Raw genomic sequence first — 27,464 nt, 5'->3', positions numbered from 1 at the left:
TATATTAATACTTCAGATTCTTTACAGGCCACATTTGAAACACAAAACATATATCACTTGGCATTAGAAACAATGGCAATACAATATAGTTTAAGACACTTGGTGGCAGTTTTTGTGTTTGTTATTAGATCACACAGCAACAGTCTAACAGTACATAGTAATTAAGTACAAAACCACTGCTAATTTTTTTTTTCTTTTCTTTTTTTACGAAAACAAAACTGTTGACAAAAAGAAAAAAAATCCATTCAACAAGTTAAATATCTAAGAATAAATAACAAATCTGCAAAATATTCCCTTTTTTCCCCCTTTAAGTGTTTTGCTCGAGGCTTACAAGTAGTGTTAAAGAGTTCACATTAATACAGGTTTTTGATCTGATGAAGTGCAAAGAAAGGTAGAAGCGAGCATGCATTATCCAGGCAAGGAGCACAGCGCTGTAGGGATGTCACAATACAACTGATTCCACATTAGTCTGTACAAGTCACCACATTGGCTGTGGTACTGAAGGACAGCTCACGCATTGCAGTCATTTTACATTCATGTACATAGGCTTTATAGACAGATTTGTAAGTGAAATGCTTGTGGTTCAGCAAAAATGGAACGCCTTGTCCTGTCATTTGCCAAATAAATGTTCTGTGCCAATGCCTTGACGTCCCCTATGCTGTTATCAAGCAAAACCTTGCACATCACTTCACTATACCCAAGGGAATCGGTGGAGAGGATGTCTACACCCTATTAAACAGCTTCAGCGCTGAGCCTATTTTTGGACTTTTACAACTCTTTGTATTAAAACATTAATGTAAGTGGTTTTTCTGCGTTGCAGTTTCTCAATACCTTTTGATAAAGCTATACTGAGTGAAATGCATATTTATAGTGCATAGCAGAATGGTTGTGTAGGGTTCTCGTTTTGTCAACAAAATATTTGAGGGAATTAGTTTTTTTGTGTATCACCATTAAATCATAGCACATAAAGCCTTTATTTTCATGAGTACCATTACTAAGTGTGTGTGTAGTAGATGTCTGTGGTTTTATGGCATGTCACAGTTCACATTCTCTATATATGTCATTTAACAAAGGTGTAATGTTCATTCAAACTCATCGTTGCCTTAGAGTGACATTAATCTCTGTGGATATAATGAGGAAGAAGCCAGGTAATTATGTTTCTCTGATATGTCCCAAACCCATTTCCAGTTTTGCTTGAAAACTGATGCCACAATCTCACAGTGAGCTGCTTTGTCTTGTAAAGGAAATCAGTGACATTACTATGCTAATATGATTTCCCAGTGTCTAAAATCACGCTGTTTGATCATCCCCAAATGAATAGTACAACAAATAAAAACAGTGAATGTAGTTTATACCAATGACAGTGTTCCTGAGTTAAACTATTAGTTGAATTTAATTCCCTTGTTAGCCCTGATTAGTAAGTATTGAGTATTGAGATAAGAAGTCATATGAGCTTTGCCTTTATCTGACCACTGCATATAAAGGACCTTTCATTTGATAAAATCTTACTCGTCAGGGGAAGTGTGTAGCAAGCTCATAAGCAATCGGTAACTAATATATGTGTATTTAACGTCACCTTTTGTTTATACAAACTTACAATGGCATTTTTACTCTTCCCGCCATAAACAACTTGGGACATAATTGCATATCAGTCACGTTTACACATTTTAGCAAATGGCATCTTAAAGGAAGGTTGTAAACATAATTCGAGAAAATGGTTATTTGCACACAGGTAGGATTGATATGATTGGTTATAGTAGAAAATAAAATGGTGTTAATGGTTAGAACATCCTCCTGCCAAAAGGTTAAACACATTGCTAAAGTCTGCTTGAGAGACATAGGTTACAAGCAGGTCTTAAGGCCATACAAAGTAGCACTAATATATAGAGAACGTGCTCTAACTAATAAGAACATTTTATTTTTGCAGAAGGTCCATTAAACAATAATATAAAGTCATGACCATGTGCAAATAAATCTATACAACTTTATAAGTAACATTTAGACTGTTACTCTAAGATGCTGTTTAAGTCAGGCCAGATATTCATTATATCTTAACTAGAGCACAGGTGAACCAATCAGCTGATCAGTAACTAACCTGCTCTCACCCATCAGATGATTATTTCGCCTGTGCTCTAGTTAAGATATAATGAATATCTGGCCTGAGTAAGGGTCCTGAGGATTGGGTTTGGGAAAAACTGGTTTAAGTGTTCTGAGCATAGACAATGAGTTTACACTTAATGATCATAGGAATGGTTCTGTTGTATGTTAGAACCGGTCACTAAATGTATTAACACTTGAAAAGGTTACATTTCCTAGGCTAAATACAAGGTAAATATTTGATATTTGCTTTAGGAAAACCTTTCACCAGAGTTGTTCTTGCAATAATAAATGCAGATAAGCATGACTAATCATCATGACATACCAACAATAAATTATCCAAGATGGCACCTGTTATTTATTCCAGTGTATGTATTTCAATGTCATGGTATCTATGGGTGTAACGTAACAAAGCCATTGTAAGTAACACTGAGACATATGCTAGAATGGCCCAATTACAATAGGGTAGCATCTTGTAAAGTGTTTGTAACCGAATGAGAAACAGCCAATTTCATGTTATATTATCAATATAAACATAATCAGGGCCTGTGAGAGGACTCATGGGTTGTAAAGACATCCACTGTGGAGTGTGGTCTTAGTTAAATGACTTACTTTTACCTAAAGTCAGATGATTCATCTAGGTCACCCAACTAGACATTAATGGCTCTTGGGTGCACAACCTGAAAAACCAACCCTGACCTTGGTAATCATTAAGAACATCTATAATGTAAATTATACTTTAGTTTTTTTAATCTCCTGAAAGACACGCTTAGATGAACAAGGAAAATGACTATTTGGCACATGGAAACAAGAAGACAGAAATTATTTATATATCACGTGTTGTAGCTACAATTTAATCAAGTAAAGTATTGCTTCAAAACCCACCCAAAGCCTTTTGTTTGTTGTGTTTCGATGGAAGCCTGTGGTTTAGCAGCATCTTGTGAATGATTATAAAATAAATAAAAGCGCTTAGACAGGCACCTATATACTTTATGCAATGATAGAAAACCTATACTTTATATATAATTTTTTAGATCTATATACAAATATGTAATTCTGAGATTCCATTATGTGGGCAAAATTGCCTTTGTCATATATGAAATAATGAAAATCCTGTATTGTTTGTCTTCCCCTGTAATGACCTATTACAAAGCAATACATTGATCTCTGTCCCTTCCCTAACAACCGCTGAATTAATACATAAAGGATTTCCCTTGTTTTTCTGGTGCTGTAGACATGTCTCATATTGACCTATACAGATTCCTATGCTGTCTATACAATATAAGCGGGGTCTGAACACGGAACTTCAGTACTTCTGTGTCACACCTAGCGTCTCTTTACACGCTTGGTACAGCCAAAGTTTTGCTGGTCAAGTTGGATAACTCAAATTGAATGAAGACCCCAAAGTGGCCTTTGCACCAGATAATGATCCCTTGTTATACAATTATGGATGGACATTTTCATCTTTTTCATTTTTGGATCTAATGCGAGAATGTAGGCATCGTTTTACTTTCTAGTTGATCAGCACACTGAGTAATACATATAGCTTTGTAAACAAATGCAGTAGAGCCTGTAGGTTCAGACATTGGACACTCCACTTAGTGATCTTTAAACTCTATCACCACAGAGCATCATCTGTACAATACTCATTGTCCCCAGAGCTTGTTTGCAGTGTTGTGACATTCCTACATAGTTGAGACGTAAGAAGAAGGAGAAGAGAACAAGGGATACTAAGATTGTCGTCACTTTAAATCAACAATATCTTCATCAAATGATATGCCCATCTGGAAGGGGGTACTGTTAAAGGGTAGGCTCTCCTCCACACTGACAGTGTCAGGGTCAGAGCTAGTGGAATAATGACGCTGACCTTCAGAATTACTCTCAAACGAGCTCGAGTTTATCCTGCAACAAAAAGGAGGCTATTTTATGGATGTGAATATAGACAAACAAATGTGTGATTGAAATCATTTACACAGATTTTCTAACAGGATGTGAAACTATTAAATAAATTATGTCTAGATAGCCCAGGAGATACTACAAGTGTGCCATGGTCATATGTTTAAGTTCAAAACTTTCTCCATTTATATTCTTATTTCTTTCTACCTTAAAGGGACAGTCTACACCAGAATTGTTATTGTTTTAAAAGATAGATAATCCCTTTATTACCCATTTCCCAGTTTTGCATAACCAACACAGGTATATTAATATACTTTTAACCTCTGCGATTATCTTGTATCTAAGGCTCTGCAAACTGCCCCTTTTTTCAGTTCTTTTGACAGACTTGCAGTCTAGCCAATCAGTGCCTGCTCCCAGATTACTTCACGTGCACGAGCACAGTGTTATCTATATGAAATATGTGAACTAACACCCTCTAGTGGTGAAAAACTGTTAAAATGCAATCTGAAAGAGGTGGGCTTCAAGGTCTAAGAAATTAGCATATGAACCTCCTAGGTTAAGCTTTCAACCAAGAATACCAAGAGAACATCGCAAAATTGGTGATAAAAGTAAATTGGACAATTGTTTAAAATTACATGCTCTATCTGAATCATGAAAGTTTATTTTGGCCTAGACTGTCCCTTTAACCACTTTTAGATAACATATTAGCTAATCACAGAAGAGCCCTTCTTTGTGTGTGTGTGTGTGTATATATATATATATATATATATCTTCCTGACTGTGCAGCCATAGCTGGTTAATACCAGGACAGAAAAAGCACTCCAAGAGGCCAACCACTAACCCACAGGAAGTGTAAGGGATCTATTCACCATCAGAAACACATCCCTGCATACTCCAAGAGGTTAACGAATACTATAAGAGGCACTACAGCTGGATACAAGGAGGAAATCCAATCATCTATATATACCCCCAGTGCGGCATACTTACCTCATTCGATTGAGGTAATATCTGGTAAGGGTATTATATACCATCTATAACTGTATATCAACTACATCTGGAGATTCACTACGAACCATATCATTCTTAGGACTCATATGAACATTGTTTCTGAGTTCATATATTTTATATGCAATTTTTAGCTGGACTTTCATTTATTTTATTTATTTATTTTTTATTTATTTTATACTCTTTACATACCCCAACAGTATATTGGACATATAGGCGCTGTATCAATCCTTGAATATATATATATATATATATATATATATATATATATATATATAGAGAGAGAGAGAGAGAGAGAGAGAGAGAGAGAGATATTGAAATTTGAGTGCGTATTTGTTTGCGTATTTGTGTGTATGTATATATATATATATGTATATATATATATATATAAAAAGAGAGAGATTGAAATTTGTGTGTGTTTATGTGTGTTAGTTTGTGTATGTGTTTGTATGTATATATATATATATATATATATATGTATATATATATATATATATATAAAAAGAGAGAGATTGAAATTTGTGTGTGTTTATGTGTGTTAGTTTGTGTATGTGTTTGTATGTATATATATATATATATATATAGAGTCATATGCAAAATTTTAGGCACCCCTGACAATTTCCATGATTTTCATTTATAAATAATTAGGTGTTTAGATCAGCAATTTCATTTTGATCTATCAAATAACTGAAGGACACAGTAATATTGCAGTAGTGAAATAAGGTTTATTGGATTAATAGAAATGTGAAATATGCATCAAAATGAAAATTACAGGTGCATAAATTTGGGCACCCCAACAGAAATATTGCATCATTATTTAGTAGAGCCTCCTTTAGCAGAAATAACAGCCTCTAGACGCTTCCGATAGCCTGTAATGAGTGTCTGGATTCTAGGTGAAGGTATTTTGGACCATTCCTCCTTACAAAACATCTCCAGTTCAGTTAGCTTTGATGGTTGCCGAGCATGGACAGCCCGCTTCAAATCACCCCACAGATTTTCAATGATATTCAGGTCTGGGGACTGGGATGGCCATTCTAGAACATTGTACTTGTTCCTCTGCATAAATGCCAGAGTAGATTTTGAGCAGTGTTTTGGGTCGTTGTCGTGTTAAAATATTCAGCCTCGGCGTAACTTCAACTTTGTGACTGATTCCTCAACATTATTCTTAAGGATCTGCTGATATTGAGTAGAAGCAATGCGACCCTCAACTTTAACAAGATTCCCAGTACTGGCACTGGCCACACAGCCCCACAGCATGATGGGAGATCCACCAAATTTTACTGTGAGTGTCTTGGAACGCTGTGTTCTTTTGCCGCCATGCATAACGCTCCTTGTTATGACCAAATAACTCAATCTTTGTTTCATCAGTCCACAGCACCTTCTTTCAAAATGAAGCTGGCTTGTCCAAATGTGCGTTTGTGGCGTGTGTGCAGAAAAGGCTTCTTCCGCATCACTCTCCCATACAGCTTCTCCTTGTGTAAAAAGTGTGCTGAATTGTTGAACGATGCACAATGACACCATCTGCAGCAAGATGATGTTGTAGGTCTTTGGAGGTGGTCTGTAGGCTGTTTTTGACCGTTCTCACCATCCTTTGCCTCTCCGATATTTTACTTGGCCTGCCACTTCTGGCCTTAACAAGAACTGTGCCTGTGGTCTTCCATTTCTTTACTATGTTCCTCACAGTAGACACTGACAGCTTAAATCTCTGCAATAGCTTTTTGTAGCCTTCCCCTAAACCATAATGTTGAACTATCTTTGTTTTCAGGTCATTTGAGAGTTGTTTTGAGGACACCATGTTGCCACTCTTCAGAGGAGAGTCAAAGAGAACAACAACTTGCATTTGGCCACCTTAAATACCTTTTCTCATGATTGGATGCACCTGTCTATGAAGTTCAAGGCCTGATGAGCTCACTAAACCAATTGTGTGTTCCAATTAATCAGTGCTAGGTAGTTACAGGTATTGAAATCAACAAAATGACAAGGGTGCCCACATTTATGCACCTGTCTAATTTCGTTTTGATGCATATTGCACATTTTCTGTTAATCCATTAAACCTCATTTCACTACTGAAATATTACTGTGTCCTTCAGTTATTTGATAGATCAAGATGAAATTGCTGATCCAAACACCCAATTATTTATAAATGAAAATCATGGAAATTGTCAGGGGTGCCTAAACTTTTGCATACAACTATATATATATTGTCATGGATACCAGACAGCTAAGGCTACCCCTCACCCCCCTACAACCTCACTGTCACGGATACTGGGCTGCAGGGGTTGAACTCTTACCCCCTTTTTTGGTTGGAGTATAAGGTGACAGCCCAATTCAGTCCCAACCCCCCCCCCCCCCCCGACTCAGAATGTTTGAGATTATTGCAACCTCCTGCTGTTATGTGCCTTTCTATTATTGTATGTGTCATCCATTGTCCTTGTGTGATTAGATAATCGAATGCTGAGACCTCCTGCTGTTATGTGTCTTTCTGCTATTGTCTGAGTCATCCATTGTCTTTTTGTGATTAGAATCTTGTTTAACTAACCATGGTCTGATGTTTGTCTCATTGTATAATATTTGTTATAACTACCCCCCTTTTCTGTTGGAAATGTATAAAAGCTATGTTTTCTGTGAAATAAAGCAGTTCTTGTTTCACCTGAATGCTAGTCTGTCTAGTTATTTGGGTGGGCCCCAGCTAAAATCACTTTCCTGGGCTACATAGCAGCCTGTTCCAGGCAGAGAAAGGATCCTCAGGCAGAGCTACCCAGTCTGGGTAGCTGGAGTCTGCCACAGGGTGGGACCCTGGGTACTGATGCTGTTGGGCATCAGGGGTGGCTACAGGCTGTGGTCACTTGCAAGCTACATAGCTGCAGTCGGCAGGGAGGAAGCAGGACCCCTTTGACGGAGCTACCCAGTCGGGGTAGCCGGGGTATCCGTCACATATATATAGAGAGAGATATAGAGAGAGAGAAAGAGAGAGAGATTGATTGATTGAAATTTCTATGTATGTTTGTGTGTTTGTGTATGTATGTATATATATATATATATATATATATATATAATAGAGAGAGAGAGATTGAAATTTGTGTGTGTGCCCATAAATATGCACATATATAAACACATGTATATACATACACACACATATAGTCAGATATGCACACATATAAACACATGTATATACATACACACACATATATACAGATATATATATGTATACTTTTGTCCCCTTCCCAGTCAAACACATTCACATATACCATATTCTTTCTTAAACCCTTTTTGTAGATTTATAAAGGTATATTTTACGTGTAATATTATCTATATCTATCTGTGTATCTTTTACACTTTTATTGTAGCCCTTTACTTCATGGGGTAGATTTATTAATGTTCAAGCGGACATGATTCCCTATAAGATGTCGGCATTTATCATTGCACAAGCATTTCTAGTTAAATGCTTGTGCAATGACACTCCCTGCTCACTTGCGGCTGCTAGCAGGGGCTGTCAATCATCCCGATCGGCTCAGGATGATTTCACTCCACCAACTAAAAAGGTGATGGAGAAGTTAAGGAGCGACGGTCTTACCACGGCTGCTTCTTCAGTTTCAGGCGGATCTGAAGCAGCATCAGTTGCATAATAAATGGCGCCCATTGTCTCAAGTTCTTATGTTTTTTTAGTGCTGCCATAACTTTTAACTTGTAATAATGAATTTCTATGTTTAGCGCCACTGTGAAATCCATTGAAAGTGTAGGGGCAAAGTAAAGAGATAATATTCTCTGGTTACCATGGACTTGTTATAAAATGTGCAGTTATATTGCTAGTGCGCCATGAGCTATCAGTAGTGCTCTACTTGTAATAAAATGTGCAGTTATATTGCTAGTGCGCCATGAGCTATCAGTAGCGCTCTACTTGTAATAAAATGTGTAGTTATATTGCTAGTGCGCCATGAGCTATCAGTAGTGCTCTACTTGTAATAAAATGTGTAGTTATATTGCTAGTGTGCCATGAGCTATCAGTAGCGCTCTACTTGTAATAAAATGTGCAGTTATATTGCTAGTGCGCCGTGAGCTATCAGTAGCGCTCTACTTGTAATAAAATGTGTAGTTATATTGCTAGTGCGCCGCAGCCAGAGCTATCAGTATTAGCCCGGGCTTCATACTTGTAATAAAATGTGTAGTTATATTGCTAGTGCGCCGTGAGCTATCAGTGGCGCTCTACTTGTAATAAAATGTGCAGTTATATTGCTAGTTCACCGTGAGCTATCAGTAGCGCTCTACTTGTAATAAAATGTGTAGTTATATTGCTAGTGCGCCGGCAGCTATCAGTAGCGCTCTACTTGTAATAAAATGTGCAGTTATATTGCTAGTGCGCCGGCAGCTATCAGTGGCGCTCTACTTGTAATAAAATGTGCAGTTATATTGCTAGTGCGCCGGCAGCTATCAGTAGCGCTCTACTTGTAATAAAATGTGTAGTTATATTGCTAGTGCGCCGTGAGCTATTAGTAGCGCTCTACTTGTAATAAAATGTGCAGTTATATTGCTAGTGCGCCGGCAGCTATCAGTGGCGCTCTACTTGTAATAAAATGTGCAGTTATATTGCTAGTGCGCCGTGAGCTATCAGTAGCGCTCTACTTGTAATAAAATGTGTAGTTATATTGCTAGTGCGCCGGCAGCTATCAGTAGCGCTCTACTTGTAATAAAATGTGTCGTTATATTGCTAGTGCGCCGTGAGCTATTAGTAGCGCTCTACTTGTAATAAAATGTGCAGTTATATTGCTAGTGCGCCGGCAGCTATCAGTGGCGCTCTACTTGTAATAAAATGTGCAGTTATATTGCTAGTGCGCCGGCAGCTATCAGTGGCGCTCTACTTGTAATAAAATGTGCAGTTATACTGCTAGTGCGCCGTGAGCTATCAGTAGCGTTCTACTTGTAATAAAATGTGTAGTTATATTGCTAGTGTGCCATGAGCTATCAGTAGTGCTCTACTTGTAATAAAATGTGCAGTTATACTGCTAGTGTGCCATGAGCTATCAGTAGTGCTCTACTTGTAATAAAATGTGCAGTTATATTGCTAGTGCGCCGGCAGCTATCAGTGGCGCTCTACTTGTAATAAAATGTGCAGTTATACTGCTAGTGCGCCGTGAGCTATCAGTAGCGCTCTACTTGTAATAAAATGTGTAGTTATATTGCTAGTGCGCCGGCAGCTATCAGTGGCGCTCTACTTGTAATAAAATGTGCAGTTATATTGCTAGTGCGCCATGAGCTATCAGTAGCGCTCTACTTGTAATAAAATGTGCAGTTATATTGCTACTGTGCCATGAGCTATCAGTAGCGCTCTTCTTGTAATAAAATGTGCAGTTATATTGCTAGTGCGCCGGCAGCTATCAGTGGCGCTCTACTTGTAATAAAATGTGCGGTTATATTGCTAGTGCGCCGTGAGCTATCAGTAGCGCTCTACTTGTCATAAAATGTGCAGCTATACTGCTAGTGCGCCATGAGCTATCAGTAGCGCTCTTCTTGTAATAAAATGTGCAGCTATATTGCTAGTGCGCCGTGAGCTATCAGTAGCGCTCTTCTTGTAATAAAATGTGCAGTTATATTGCTAGTGCGCCGGCAGCTATCAGTGGCGCTCTACTTGTAATTAAATGTGCAGTTATATTGCTAGTGCGCCGTGAGCTATCAGTAGCGCTCTACTTGTCATAAAATGTGCAGTTATATTGCTAGTGCGCCGTGAGCTATCAGTAGCGCTCTACTTGTAATAAAATGAGCAGTTAAATTGCTAGTGCGCCGTGAGCTATCTGTGGCGCTCTACTTGTAATAAAATGTGCAGTTATATTGCTAGTGCGCCGTCAGCTATCAGTGGCGCTCTACTTGTAATAAAATGTGCAGTTATATTGCTAGTGTGCCGTGAGCTATCAGTAGCGCTCTACTTGTAATAAAATGTGAAGTTATACTGCTAGTGCGCCGGCAGCTATCAGTGGCGCTCTACTTGTAATAAAATGTGCAGTTATATTGCTAGTGCGCCGTGAGCTATCAGTAGCGCTCTACTTGTCATAAAATGTGTAGTTATATTGCTAGTGCGCCATGAGCTATCAGTAGCACTCTACTTGTAATAAAATGTGCAGTTATATTGCTAGTGCGCTGTGAGCTATCAGTAGCGCTCTACTTGTAATAAAATGTGCAGTTATACTGCTAGTGCGCCGGCAGCTATCAGTGGCGCTCTACTTGTAATAAAATGTGCAGTTATATTGCTAGTGCGCCGTGAGCTATCAGTAGCGCTCTACTTGTCATAAAATGTGCAGTTATATTGCTAGTGCGCCATGAGCTATCAGTAGCGCTCTACTTGTAATAAAATGAGCAGTTAAATTGCTAGTGCGCCGTGAGCTATCAGTGGCACTCTACTTGTAATAAAATGTGCAGTTATATTGCTAGTGCGCCGTGAGCTATCAGTAGCGCTCTACTTGTCATAAAATGTGCAGTTATATTGCTAGTGCGCCGTGAGCTATCAGTAGCGCTCTACTTGTAATAAAATGAGCAGTTAAATTGCTAGTGCGCCGTGAGCTATCAGTGGCGCTCTACTTGTAATAAAATGTGCAGTTATATTGCTAGTGCGCCATCAGCTATCAGTGGCGCTCTACTTGTAATAAAATGTGCAGTTATATTGCTAGTGCGCCGTCAGCTATCAGTGGCGCTCTACTTGTAATAAAATGTGCAGTTATATTGCTAGTGCGCCGTGAGCTATCTGTGGCGCTCTACTTGTAATAAAATGTGCAGTTATATTGCTAGTGCGCCGTGAGCTATCAGTGGCGCTCTACTTGTAATAAAATGTGCAGTTATATTGCTAGTGCGCCGTCAGCTATCAGTGGCGCTCTACTTGTAATAAAATGTGCAGTTATATTGCTAGTGCGCCGTCAGCTATCAGTGGCGCTCTACTTGTAATAAAATGTGCAGTTATATTGCTAGTGCGCCGTCAGCTATCAGTGGCGCTCTACTTGTAATAAAATGTGCAGTTATATTGCTAGTGCGCCGTGAGCTATCAGTGGCGCTCTACTTATAATAAAATGTGCAGTTATATTGCTAGTGCGCCGTGAGCTATCAGTGGCGCTCTACTTGTAATAAAATGTGCAGTTATTATGCTAGTGCGCCGTCAGCTATCAGTGGCGCTCTACTTGTAATAAAATGTGCAGTTATATTGCTAGTGCGCCGTGAGCTATCAGTAGTGCTCTATTTGTAATAAAATGTGCAGTTATACTGCTAGTGCGCCGTGAGCTATCAGTGGCGCTCTACTTGTAATAAAATGTGCAGTTATATTGCTAGTGCGCCGTCAGCTATCAGTGGCGCTCTACTTGTAATAAAATGTGCAGTTATACGGCTAGTTCGCCGTGAGCTATCAGTAGTGCTTTACTTGTAATAAAATGTGCAGTTATATTACTAGTGCGCCGTGAGCTATCAGTAGCGCTCTATTTGTAATAAAATGTGTAGTTATACTGCTAGTGCGCCATGAGCTATCAGTGGCGCTCTACTTGTAATAAAATGTGCAGTTATATTGCTAGTGCGCAGTCAGCTATAAGTGGCGCTCTACTTGTAATAAAATGTGCAGTTATATTGCTAGTACGCCGTGAGCTATCAGTAGTGCTCTATTTGTAATAAAATGTGCAGTTATATTGCTAGTGCGTCGTGAGCTATCAGTGGCGCTCTACTTGTAATAAAATGTGCAGTTATATTGCTAGTGCGCCGTCAGCTATCAGTGGCGCTCTACTTGTAATAAAAACAAGTAGAGCGCTACTCATAGCTCACGGCGCACTAGCAATATAACTGCACATTTTATTACAAGTAGAGCGCCACTGATAGCTGACGGCGCACTAGCAATATAGCTGCACATTTTATTACAAGTAGAGCGCTACTAATAGCTCACGGCGCACTAGCAATATAACTACACATTTTATTACAAGTAGAGCGCCACTGATAGCTGCCGGCGCACTAGCAATATAACTGCACATTTTATTACAAGAAGAGCGCTACTGATAGCTCATGGCGCACTAGCGATATAACTGCACATTTTATTACAAATAGAATGCTACTGATAGCTGACGGCGCACTAGCAATATAACTGCACATTTTATTACAAGTAGAGCGCCACTGATAGCTGACTGCGCACTAGCAATATAACTGCACATTTTATTACAAGTAGAGCGCCACTGATAGCTCATGGCGCACTAGCAGTATAACTGCACATTTTATTACAAGTAGAGCGCCACAGATAGCTCACGGCGCACTAGCAATTTAACTGCTCATTTTATTACAAGTAGAGCGCTACTGATAGCTCACGGCGCACTAGCAATATAACTGCACATTTTATGACAAGTAGAGCGCTACTGATAGCTCACGGCGCACTAGCAATATAACTGCACATTTTATTACAAGTAGAGTGCCACTGATAGCTGACGGCGCACTAGCAATATAACTGCACATTTTATTACAAGTAGAGCGCCACTGATAGCTGACGGCGCACTAGCAATATAACTGCACATTTTATTACAAGTAGAGCGCCACTGATAGCTGACGGCGCACTAGCAATATAACTGCACATTTTATTACAAGTAGAGCGCCACTGATAGCTCACGGTGCACTAGCAATATAACTGCACATTTTATTACAAGTAGAGCGTAACAGATAGCTCACGGCGCACTAGCAATTTAACTGCTCATTTTATTACAAGTAGAGCGCTACTGATAGCTCACGGCGCACTAGCAATATAACTGCACATTTTATGACAAGTAGAGCGCTACTGATAGCTCACGGCACACTAGCAATATAACTACACATTTTATTACAAGTAGAGCGCCACTGATAGCTCACGGCACACTAGCCATATAACTGCACATTTTATTACAAGTAGAGCGCTACTAATAGCTCACGGCGCACTAGCAATATGACTGCACATTTTATTACAAGTAGAGCGCCACTGATAGCTGACGCCGCACTAGCAATATAACTACACATTTTATTACTAATAGAGCGCCACTGATAGCTCACGGCGCACTAGCAATATAACTGCACATTTTATTACAAGTAGAGCGCTACTAATAGCTCACGGCGCACTAGCAATATAACAGAACATTTTATTACAAGTAGAGCGCTACTGATAGCTCAGTGCGCACTAGCAATATAACTGCACATTTTATTACAAGTAGCACACCACTGATAGCTCACGGCGCACTAGCAATATAACTGCACATTTTATTACAAGTAGAGCGCCACTGATAGCTCACGGCGCACTAGCAATATTACTGCACATTTTATTACAAGTAGAGTGCCACTGATAGCTCACGGCGCACTAGCAATATAACTGCACATTTTATTACAAGTAGAGCGCCACTGATAGCTCACGGCGCATTAGCAATATAACTGCACATTTTATTACAAGTAGAGCGCCACTGATAGCTCACGGTGCACTAGCAATATAACTGCACATTTTATTACAAGTAGAGCGCCACTGATAGCTCACGGCGCACTAGCAATATAACTGCACATTTTATTACAAGTAGAGCGCCACTGATAGCTCACGGCGCACTAGCAATATAACTACACATTTTATTACAAGTAGAGCGCCACTGATAGTTGACGGCGTACTAGCAATATAACTGCACATTTTATTACAAATAGAGCGCTACTGATCCGCCGTGAGCTATCAGTGGCGCTCTACTTGTAATGAAATGTGCAGTTATATTGCTAGTGCGCCGTGAGCTATCAGTGGCGCTCTACTTGTAATAAAATGTGCAGTTATACTGCTAGTGCGTCGAGAGCTATCAGTAGCGCTCTACTTGTAATAAAATGTGCAGTGATATGGTTAGTGCGCCGTGAGCTATCAGTAGCGCTCTACTTGTAATAAAATGTGCAGTTATATTGCTAGTGCGCCGTGAGCTATCAGTAGCGCTCTATTTGTAATAAAATGTGCAGTTATACTGCTAGTGCGCCGTGAGCTATCAGTGGCGCTCTACTTGTAATAAAATGTGCAGTTATATTGTTAGTGCGCCGTGAGCTATCAGTGGCGCTCTACTTGTAATAAAATGTGCAGTTATATTGCTAGTGCGCCGTGAGCTATCAGTGACGCTCTACTTGTAATAAAATGTGCAGTTATACGGCTAGTGCGCCGTGAGCTATCAGTAGTGCTCTACTTGTAATAAAATGTGCCGTTATATTGCTAGTGCGCCGTGAGCTATCAGTAGCGCTCTATTTGTAATAAAATGTGCAGTTATACTGCTAGTGCGCCATGAGCTATCAGTGGCGCTCTACTTGTAATAAAATGTGCAGTTATATTTCTAGTGCGCAGTCAGCTATCAGTGGCGCTCTACTTGTAATAAAATGTGCAGTTATATTGTTAGTGTGCCGTGAGCTATCAGTAGCGCTCTATTTGTAATAAAATGTGCAGTTATATTGCTAGTGCGTCGTGAGCTATCAGTAGCGCTCTATTTGTAATAAAATGTGCAGTTATACTGCTAGTGCGCCATGAGCTATCAGTGGCGCTCTACTTGTAATAAAATGTGCAGTTATATTGCTAGTGCGCCGTCAGCTATCAGTGGCGCTCTACTTGTAATAAAAACAAGTAGAGCGCTACTCATAGCTCACGGCGCACTAGCAATATAACTGCACATTTTATTACAAGTAGAGCGCCACTGATAGCTGACAGCGCACTAGCAATATAACTGCACATTTTATTACAAGTAGAGCGCCACTGATAGCTCACGGCGAACTAGCAATATAACTGCACATTTTATTACAAGTAGAGCGCCACTGATAGCTCACGGCACACTAGCAATATAACTGCACATTTTATTACAAGTAGAGCGCTACTGATAGCTCAGTGCGCACTAGCAATATAACTGCACATTTTATTACAAGTAGCGCACCACTGATAGCTCACGGTGCACTAGCAATATAACTGCACATTTTATTACAAGTAGAACGCCACTGATAGCTCATGGCGCACTAGCAATATAACTGCACATTTTATTACAAGTAGAGCGCTACTGATAGCTCACGGCGCACTAGCAATATAACTGCACATTTTATTACAAGTAGAGCGCCACTGATAGCTCACGGCGCACTAGCAATATAACTGCACATTTTATTACAAGTAGAGTGCCACTGATAGCTCACGGCGCACTAGCAATAAAACTACACATTTTATTACAAGTAGAGCGCCACTGATAGTTGACGGCGTACCAGCAATATAACTGCACATTTTATTACAAATAGAGCGCTACTGATAGCTCACTGCGCACTAGCAATATAACTGCACATTTTATGAAAATGTGCAGTCATATTGCTAGTGCGCCGTGAGCTATCAGTAGCGCTCTACTAGTAATAAAATGTGCAGTTATACTGCTAGTGCGCCGTGAGCTATCAGTGGCGCTCTACTTGTAATAAAATGTGCAGTTATATTGCTAGTGCGCCGTGAGCTATCAGTGGCGCTCTACTTGTAATAAAATGTGCAGTTATATTGCTAGTGCGCCGTGAGCTATCAGTGACGCTCTACTTGTAATAAAATGTGCAGTTATACGGCTAGTGCGCCGTGAGCTATCAGTGGCGCTCTACTTGTAATAAAATGTGCAGTTATATTGCTAGTGCGCCATCAGCTATCAGTGGCGCTCTACTTGTAATAAAATGTGCAGTTATATTGCTAGTGCGCCGTGAGCTATCAGTGGCGCTCTACTTGTAATAAAATGTGCAGTTATATTGCTAGACCGCCGTGAGCTATCAGTGGCGCTCTACTTGTAATAAAATGTTCAGTTATATTGCTAGTGCGCCGTGAGCTATCAGTGGCGCTCTACTTGTAATAAAATGTGCAGTTATATTGCTAGTGCGCCGTCAGCTATCAGTGGCGCTCTACTTGTAATAAAATGTGCAGTTATATTGCTAGTGCGCCGTGAGCTATCAGTGGCGCTCTACTTGTAATAAAATGTGCAGTTATATTGCTAGTGCGCCGTGAGCTATCAGTAGCGCTCTATTTGTAATAAAATGTGCAGTTATACTGCTAGTGCGCCGTGAGCTATCAGTGGCGCTCTACTTGTAATAAAATGTGCAGTTATACTGCTAGTGCGCCGTGAGCTATCAGTGGCGCTCTACTTGTAATAAAATGTGCAGTTATATTGCTAGTGCGCCGTGAGCTATCAGTAGTGCTCTACTTGTAATAAAATGTGCAGTTATATTGCTAGTGCGCCGTCAGCTATCAGTGGCGCTCTACTTGTAATAAAATGTGCAGTTATACTGCTAGTGCGCCGTGAGCTATCAGTAGCGCTCTACTTGTAATAAAATGTGCAGTTATACGGCTAGTGCGTCGTGAGCTATCAGTGGCGCTCTACTTGTAATAAAATGTGCAGTTATATTGCTAGTGCGCAGTGAGCTATCAGTAGCATTCTATTTGTAATAAAATGTGCAGTTATAGTGCTAGTGCGTCGTGAGCTATCAGTGGCGCTCTACTTGTAATAAAATGTGCAGTTATATTGCTAGTGCGCCGTCAGCTATCAGTGGCGCTCTACTTGTAATAAAATGTGCAGTTATACTGCTAGTGCGCCGTGAGCTATCAGTAGCATTCTATTTGTAATAAAATGTGCAGTTATAGTGCTAGTGCGTCGTGAGCTATCAGTGGCGCTCTACTTGTAATAAAATGTGCAGTTATAGTGCTAGTGCGCAGTGAGCTATCAGTAGCGCTCTATTTGTAATAAAATGTGCAGTTATATTGCTAGTGCGCCGTGAGCTATCAGTAGCGCTCTATTTGTAATAAAATGTGCAGTTATATTGCTAGTGCGCCGTGAGCTATCAGTAGCGTTCTACTTGTAATAAAATGTGCAGTTATATTGCTAGTGCGCCGTGAGCTATCAGTAGTGCTCTACTTGTAATAAAATGTGCAGTTATATTGCTAGTGCGCCGTGAGCTATCAGTAGCGCTCTACTTGTAATAAAATGTGCAGTTATATTGCTAGTGCGCCGTGAGCTATCAGTAGCGTTCTACTTGTAATAAAATGTGCAGTTATACTGCTAGTGCGCCGTGAGCTATCAGTAGCGCTCTACTTGTAATAAAATGTGCAGTTATACTGCTAGTGCGCCGTGAGCTATCAGTAGTGCTCTACTTGTAATAAAATGTGCAGTTATACTGCTAGTGCGCCGTGAGCTATCAGTAGCGCTCTACTTGTAACCTGGGCCTATGATAGCAACACAAGGAGCTGTTGCTTTGCAAGAGATGATTACAATATAGATTTACATAAAATAGTGCAGGACACACACATTGGTTTTTAGCTCACCGATCAGTGCTAGACGACCGTACCACGTCCTGCTTAGTGTCTCCTTCCTCTGTTTTTTTGGCAAGTTTCTTTTGTTTGTGTGAACTATCAGATTTTGTTGTTGGCTCACTAGAAAGACCTGTAAAACATTATATTCTATAAAGCCTTCTAAACCGAGGGGATCAATACATTAACTCTTTTAGGACTTAGTGCAGGGTAAAGCAGACGGTAATCGTACATCTAATATACTACTTATGCATAAATAAAGCTCTATGTAATACGGATGAGATATAATACCTAACAACTCCTTTCTGGTCCTGCACGCTATTTCTTTTATTTCCATCTGTGACAGTGACAGCGAGTGCGTTACAGGGATGCAGGCAATACCGCTGGAAGTTGGAGTAGTGATGACCTTGGGGACCAGTGGTGACTTTAACGGTCGCTCAATACTTCGGCCAACCAGATTGCTTAAGGGAATCTTGTAAATATTCTTGTATTGAAGTTCACCTATGGCAACAAAGAGACGGAAGTGTTTGCTATTTCATGTGACTTATGTTTATGTGTTTATGAAACTGCACAAATAATATATATTTTTTTTTAAATGTAAGTAAGCAGAAAACTATACTGACATACTAGCGCCTTTACAACAGCATTAAAGGTGTAAGCATAAAACTATACTGACATACTAGCGCCTTTACAGCAGCATTAAAGGTGTAAGCATAAAACTATACTGACATACTAGCGCCTTTACAGCAGCATTTAAAGGTGTAAGCATAAAACTATACTGACATACTAGCGCCTTTACAACAGACAGTCATTTAAAGGTGTAAGCATAAACCTATACTGACATACTAGCGCCTTTACAACAGCATTTAAAGGTGTAAGCATAAAACTATACTGACATACTAGCGCCTTTACAACAGCATTTAAAGGTGTAAGCATAAAACTATACTGACATACTAGCGCCTTTACAACAGCATTTAAAGGTGTAAGCATAAAACTATACTGACATACTAGCGCCTTTACAACAGCATTAAAGGTGTAAGCATAAAACTATACTGACATACTAGCGCCTTTACAACAGACAGTCATTTAAAGGTGTAAGCATAAAACTATACTGACATACTAGCGCCTTTACAGCAGCATTAAAGGTGTAAGCATAAAACTATACTGACATACTAGCGCCTTTACAACAGACAGTCATTTAAAGGTGTAAGCATAAAACTATACTGACATACTAGCGCCTTTACAACAGCATTAAAGGTGTAAGCATAAAACTATACTGACATACTAGCGCATTTACAACAGCATTAAAGGTGTAAGCATAAAACTATACTGACATACTAGCGCCTTTACAACAGACAGTCATTTAAAGATGTAAGCATAAAACTATACTGACATACTAGCGCCTTTACAGCAGCATTTAAAGGTGTAAGCATAAAACTATACTGACATACTAGCGCCTTTACAACAGCATTTAAAGGTGTAAGCATAAAACTATACTGACATACTAGCGCCTTTACAACAGCATTAAAGGTGTAAGCATAAAACTATACCGACATACTAGCGCCTTTACAACAGCATTAAAGGTGTAAGCATAAAACTATACTGACATACTAGCTCCTTTACAGCAGCATTAAAGGTGTAAGCATAAAACTATACTGACATACTAGCTCCTTTACAGCAGCATTTAAAGGTGTAAGCATAAAACTATACTGACATACTAGCGCCTTTACAACAGCATTAAAGGTGTAAGCATAAAACTATACTGACATACTAGCGCCTTTACAACAGCATTTAAAGGTGTAAGCATAAAACTGTACTGACATACTAGCGCCTTTACAACAGCATTAAAGGTGTAAGCATAAAACTATACTGACATACTAGCGCCTTTACAACAGCATTAAAGGTGTAAGCATAAAACTATACTGACATACTAGAGCCTTTACAACAGCATTAAAGGTGTAAGCATAAAACTATACTGACATACTAGCGCCTTTACAACAGCATTAAAGGTGTAAGCATAAAACTATACTGACATACTAGCTCCTTTACAGCAGCATTAAAGGTGTAAGCATAAAACTATACTGACATACTAGCGCCTTTACAACAGCATTTAAAGGTGTAAGCATAAAACTATACTGACATACTAGCGCCTTTACAGCAGCATTTAAAGGTGTAAGCATAAAACTATACTGACATACTAGCACCTTTACAACAGCATTAAAGGTGTAAGCATAAAACTATACTGACATACTAGCGCCTTTACAACAGCATTAAAGGTGTAAGCATAAAACTATACTGACATACTAGAGCCTTTACAGCAGCATTAAAGGTGTAAGCATAAAACTATACTGACATACTAGCGCCTTTACAACAGCATTAAAGGTGTAAGCATAAAACTATACTGACATACTAGCGCCTTTACAACAGCATTTAAAGGTGTAAGCATAAAACTATACTGACATACTAGCGCCTTTACAACAGCATTAAAGGTGTAAGCATAAAACTATACTGACATACTAGCGTCTTTACAACAGACAGTCATTTAAAGGTGTAAGCATAAAACTATACTGACATACTAGCGCCTTTACAGCAGCATTAAACGTGTAAGCATAAAACTATACTGACATACTAGCGCCTTTACAGCAGCATTAAAGGTGTAAGCATAAAACTATACTGACATACTAGCGCCTTTACAGCAGCATTAAACGTGTAAGCATAAAACTATACTGACATACTAGCGCCTTTACAGCAGCATTAAAGGTGTAAGCATAAAACTATACTGACATACTAGCGCCTTTACAGCAGCATTAAAGGTGTAAGCATAAAACTATACTGACATACTAGCGCCTTTACAACAGCATTAAAGTTGTAAGCATAAAACTATACTGACATACTAGCGCCTTTACAACAGCATTAAAGGTGTAAGCATAAAACTATACTCACATACTAGCGCCTTTACAACAGCATTTAAAGGTGTAAGCATAAAACTATACTCACATACTAGCGCCTTTACAACAGCATTTAAAGGTGTAAGCATAAAACTATACTGACATACTAGCGCCTTTACAGCAGCATTAAAGGTCTAAGCATAAAACTATACTGACATACTAGCGCCTTTACAGCAGCATTAAAGGTGTAAGCATAAAACTATACTGACATACTAGCGCCTTTACAGCAGCATTAAAGGTGTAAGCATAAAACTATACTGACATACTAGCGCCTTTACAACAGCATTAAAGGTGTAAGCATAAAACTATACTGACATACTAGCGCCTTTACAACAGCATTTAAAGGTGTAAGCATAAAACTATACTGACATACTAGCGCCTTTACAGCAGCATTTAAAGGTGTAAGCATAAAACTATACTGACATACTAGCACCTTTACAACAGCATTAAAGGTGTAAGCATAAAACTATACTGACATACTAGCGCCTTTACAGCAGCATTTAAAGGTATAAGCATAAAACTATACTGACATACTAGCGCCTTTACAACAGCATTTAAAGGTGTAAGCATAAAACTATACTGACATACTAGCGCCTTTACAACAGCATTAAAGGTGTAAGCATAAAACTATACTGACATACTAGCGCCTTTACAACAGCATTAAAGGTGTAAGCATAAAACTATACTGACATACTAGCTCCTTTACAGCAGCATTAAAGGTGTAAGCATAAAACTATACTGACATACTAGCGCCTTTACAACAGCATTAAAGGTGTAAGCATAAACTATACTGACATACTAGCGCCTTTACAGCAGCATTTAAAGGTGTAAGCATAAAACTATACTGACATACTAGCGCCTTTACAACAGCATTTAAAGATGTAAGCATAAAACTATACTGACATACTAGCGCCTTTACAGCAACATTTAAAGGTGTAAGCATAAAACTATACTGACATACTAGCGCCTTTACAACAGCATTAAAGGTGTAAGCATAAAACTATACTGACATACTAGAGCCTTTACAACAGACAGTCATTTAAAGGTGTAAGCATAAAACTATACTGACATACTAGCGCCTTTACAGCAGCATTTAAAGATGTAAGCATAAAACTATACTGACATACTAGCGTCTTTACAACAGCATTTAAAGGTGTAAGCATAAAACTATACTGACATACTAGCGTCTTTACAACAGCATTAAAGGTGTAAGCATAAAACTATACTGACATACTAGCGTCTTTACAACAGCATTAAAGGTGTAAGCATAAAACTATACTGACATACTAGCGCCTTTACAGCAGCATTAAAGGTGTAAGCATAAAACTATACTGACATACTAGCGCCTTTACAACAGCATTAAAGGTGTAAGCATAAAACTATACTGACATACTAGCGCCTTTACAGCAGCATTAAAGGTGTAAGCATAAAACTATACTGACATACTAGCGCCTTTACAACAGCATTTAAAGGTGTAAGCATAAAACTATACTGACATACTAGCGCCTTTACAACAGCATTAAAGGTGTAAGCATAAAACTATACTGACATACTAGTGCCTTTACAACAGCATTAAAGGTGTAAGCATAAAACTATACTGACATACTAGCGTCTTTACAACAGACATTCATTTAAAGGTGTAAGCATAAAACTATACTGACATACTAGCGCCTTTACAACAGCATTAAAGGTGTAAGCATAAAACTATACTGACATACTAGCGCCTTTACAACAGCATTAAAGGTGTAAGCATAAAACTATACTGACATACTAGCGTCTTTACAACAGACAGTCATTTAAAGGTGTAAGCATAAAACTATACTGACATACTAGCGCCTTTACAACAGCATTAAAGGTGTAAGCATAAAACTATACTGACATAATAGCGTCTTTACAACAGACAGTCATTTAAAGGTGTAAGCATAAAACTATACTGACATACTAGCGCCTTTACAGGAGCATTAAAGGTGTAAGCATAAAACTATACTGACATACTAGCGTCTTTACAACAGCATTAAAGGTGTAAGCATAAAACTATACTGACATACTAGCACCTTTACAACAGCATTAAAGGTGTAAGCATAAAACTATACTGACATACTAGCGCCTTTACAACAGCATTAAAGATGTAAGCATAAAACTATACTGACATACTAGCGTCTTTACAACAGCATTAAAGGTGTAAGCATAAAACTATACTGACATACTAGCGCCTTTAAAACAGCATTAAAGGTGTAAGCATAAAACTATACTGACATACTAGCGCCTTTACAACAGCATTTAAAGGTGTAAGCATAAAACTATACTGACATACTAGCATCTTTACAACAGACAGTCATTTAAAGGTGTAAGCATAAAACTATACTGACATACTAGCGCCTTTACAGCAGCATTAAAGGTGTAAGCATAAAACTATACTGACATACTAGCGTCTTTACAACAGCATTAAAGGTGTAAGCATAAAACTATACTGACATACTAGCGCCTTTACAACAGCATTAAAGGTGTAAGCATAAAACTATACTGACATACTAGCGCCTTTACAACAGCATTTAAAGGTGTAAGCATAAAACTATACTGACATACTAGCGTCTTTACAACAGACAGTCATTTAAAGGTGTAAGCAGAAAACTATACTGACATACTAGCGCCTTTACAGCAGCATTTAAAGGTGTAAGCATAAAACTATACTGACATACTAGCGCCTTTACAACAGCATTAAAGGTGTAAGCATAAAACTATACTGACATACTAGCGCCTTTACAACAGCATTAAAGGTGTAAGCATAAAACTATACTGACATACTAGCGTCTTTACAACAGCATTTAAAGATGTAAGCATAAAACTATACTGACATACTAGCGCCTTTACAGCAGCATTTAAAGGTGTAAGCATAAAACTATACTGACATACTAGCGCCTTTACAACAGCATTAAAGGTGTAAGCATAAAACTATACTGACATACTAGCGCCTTTACAACAGCATTAAAGGTGTAAGCATAAAACTATACTGACATACTAGCGTCTTTACAACAGCATTTAAAGATGTAAGCATAAAACTATACTGACATACTAGCGTCTTTACAACAGCATTAAAGGTGTAAGCATAAAACTATACTGACATACTAGCGCCTTTACAACAGCATTAAAGATGTAAGCATAAAACTATACTGACATACTAGCGCCTTTACAACAGCATTAAAGGTGTAAGCATAAAACTATACTGACATACTAGCGCCTTTACAACAGCATTTAAAGGTGTAAGCATAAAACTATACTGACATACTAGCGCCTTTACAGCAGCATTAAAGGTGTAAGCATAAAACTATACTGACATACTAGCGCCTTTACACAGCATTAAAGGTGTAAGCATAAAACTATACTGACATACTAGCGCCTTTACAACAGCATTAAAGGTGTAAGCATAAAACTATACTGACATACTAGCGCCTTTACAACAGCATTTAAAGGTGTAAGCATAAAACTATACTGACATACTAGCGCCTTTACAGCAGCATTTAAAGGTGTAAGCATAAAACTATACTGACATACTAGCGCCTTTACAACAGCATTAAAGGTGTAAGCATAAAACTATACTGACATACTAGCGCCTTTACAACAGCATTAAAGGTGTAAGCATAAAACTATACCGACATACTAGCGCCTTTACAACAGCATTAAAGGTGTAAGCATAAAACTATACTGACATACTAGCGCCTTTACAGCAGCATTTAAAGGTGTAAGCATAAAACTATACTGACATACTAGCGCCTTTACAGCAGCATTTAAAGATGTAAGCATAAAACTATACTGACATACTAGCGCCTTTACAGCAGCATTAAAGGTGTAAGCATAAAACTATACTGACATACTAGCGCCTTTACAACAGACAGTCATTTAAAGATGTAAGCATAAAACTATACTGACATACTAGCGCCTTTACAGCAGCATTTAAAGGTGTAAGCATAAAACTATACTGACATACTAGCGCCTTTACAACAGCATTAAAGGTGTAAGCATAAAACTATACTGACATACTAGCGCCTTTACAACAACATTAAAGGTGTAAGCATAAAACTATACTGACATACTAGCGTCTTTACAACAGCATTTAAAGATGTAAGCATAAAACTATACTGACATACTAGTGTCTTTACAACAGCATTAAAGGTGTAAGCATAAAACTATACTGACATACTAGCGCCTTTACAACAGCATTAAAGATGTAAGCATAAAACTATACTGACATACTAGCGCCTTTACAGCAGCATTTAAAGGTGTAAGCATAAAACTATACTGACATACTAGCGCCTTTACAACAGCATTTAAAGGTGTAAGCATAAAACTATACTGACATACTAGCGCCTTTACAGCAGCATTAAAGGTGTAAGCATAAAACTATACTGACATACTAGCGTCTTTACAACAGACAGTCATTTAAAGGTGTAGGCATAAAACTATACTGACATACTAGCGCCTTTACAGCAGCATTTAAAGGTGTAAGCATAAAACTATACTGACATACTAGCGCCTTTACAGCAGCATTTAAAGGGTGTAAGCATAAAACTATACTGACATTACTAGGCCTTTACAGCAGCATTAAAGGTGTAAGCTTAAAACTTTACTGACATACTAGCGCCTTTACAACAGCATTAAAGGTGTAAGCATAAAACTATACTGACATACTAGCGCCTTTACAACAGCATTAAAGGTGTAAGCATAAAACTATACTGACATACTGGCGCCTTTACAACAGCATTTAAAGGTGTAAGCATAAAACTATACTGACATACTAGCGCCTTTACAGCAGCATTTAAAGGTGTAAGCATAAAACTATACTGACATACTAGCGCCTTTACAACAGACAGTCATTTAAAGGTGTAAGCATAAAACTATACTGACATACTAGCGCCTTTACAGCAGCATTTAAAGGTGTAAGCATAAAACTATACTGACATACTAGCGCCTTTACAACAGCATTAAAGGTGTAAGCATAAAACTATACTCACATACTAGCGCCTTTACAACAGCATTTAAAGGTGTAAGCATAAAACTATACTGACATACTAGCGCCTTTACAGCAGTATTAAAGGTGTAAGCATAAAACTATACTGACATACTAGCGCCTTTACAGCAGCATTAAAGGTGTAAGCATAAAACTATACTGACATACTAGCGCCTTTACAACAGCATTAAAGGTGTAAGCATAAAACTATACTGACATACTAGCGCCTTTACAACAGCATTTAAAGGTGTAAGCATAAAACTATACTGACATACTAGCGCCCTTACAGCAGCATTTAAAGGTGTAAGCATAAAACTATACTGACATACTAGCGCCTTTACAACAGCATTAAAGGTGTAAGCATAAAACTATACTGACATACTAGCGCCTTTACAACAGCATTAAAGGTGTAAGCATAAAACTATACTGACATACTAGCGCCTTTACAACAGCATTAAAGGTGTAAGCATAAAACTATACTGACATACTAGCGCCTTTACAGCAGCATTTAAAGGTGTAAGCATAAAACTATACTGACATACTAGCGCCTTTACAGCAGCATTTAAAGATGTAAGCATAAAACTATACTGACATACTAGCGCCTTTACAGCAGCATTAAAGGTGTAAGCATAAAACTATACTGACATACTAGCTCCTTTACAACAGCATTAAAGGTGTAAGCATAAAACTATACTGACATACTAGCGCCTTTACAGCAGCATTAAAGGTGTAAGCATAAAACTATACTGACATACTAGCGCCTTTACAACAGCATTTAAAGGTGTAAGCATAAAACTATACTGACATACTAGCGCCTTTACAACAGCATTAAAGGTGTAAGCATAAAACTATACTGACATACTAGCGCCTTTACAACAGCATTAAAGGTGTAAGCATAAAACTATACTGACATACTAGCGCCTTTACAACAGCATTAAAGGTGTAAGCATAAAACTATACTGACATACTAGCGTCCTTTACAACAGACAGTCATTTAAAGGTGTAAGCATAAAACTATACTGACATACTAGCGCCTTTACAGCAGCATTAAAGGTGTAAGCATAAAACTATACTGACATACTAGCGCCTTTACAACAGCATTAAAGGTGTAAGCATAAAACTATACTGACATACTAGCGCCTTTACAACAGCATTAAAGGTGTAAGCATAAAACTATACTGACATACTAGCGCCTTTACAACAGCATTTAAAGGTGTAAGCATAAAACTATACTGAC

At 38.5% G+C, this 27,464-nt stretch overlaps 1 protein-coding gene across 1 annotated transcript in view; it reads right to left on the bottom strand.

The window, feature by feature from the left end:
- Positions 1–3,807: 3,807 nt before the first annotated feature.
- The window catches only part of GARNL3 (GTPase activating Rap/RanGAP domain like 3), a gene marked incomplete at its 5' end in the record, with an annotated part of 730,206 nt that continues 706,549 nt past the window's right edge, over positions 3,808–27,464 (bottom strand). Inside the window, 3 exons of the mRNA XM_053695928.1 lie at positions 3,808–3,999; positions 18,290–18,407; positions 18,566–18,775. Coding sequence (XP_053551903.1) covers positions 3,840–3,999; positions 18,290–18,407; positions 18,566–18,775 — 488 coding nt within the window. The remainder of the gene's footprint in view (positions 4,000–18,289; positions 18,408–18,565; positions 18,776–27,464) is intronic.

The sequence above is a fragment of the Bombina bombina genome, chromosome 12, assembly GCF_027579735.1.
Source record: "Bombina bombina isolate aBomBom1 chromosome 12, aBomBom1.pri, whole genome shotgun sequence".
In the NCBI taxonomy this organism is placed as follows: Eukaryota; Metazoa; Chordata; class Amphibia; order Anura; family Bombinatoridae; genus Bombina; species Bombina bombina.
Note: the sequence above shows the minus strand (reverse complement) of the source record. Positions and strands in the feature narration are given on the sequence as shown.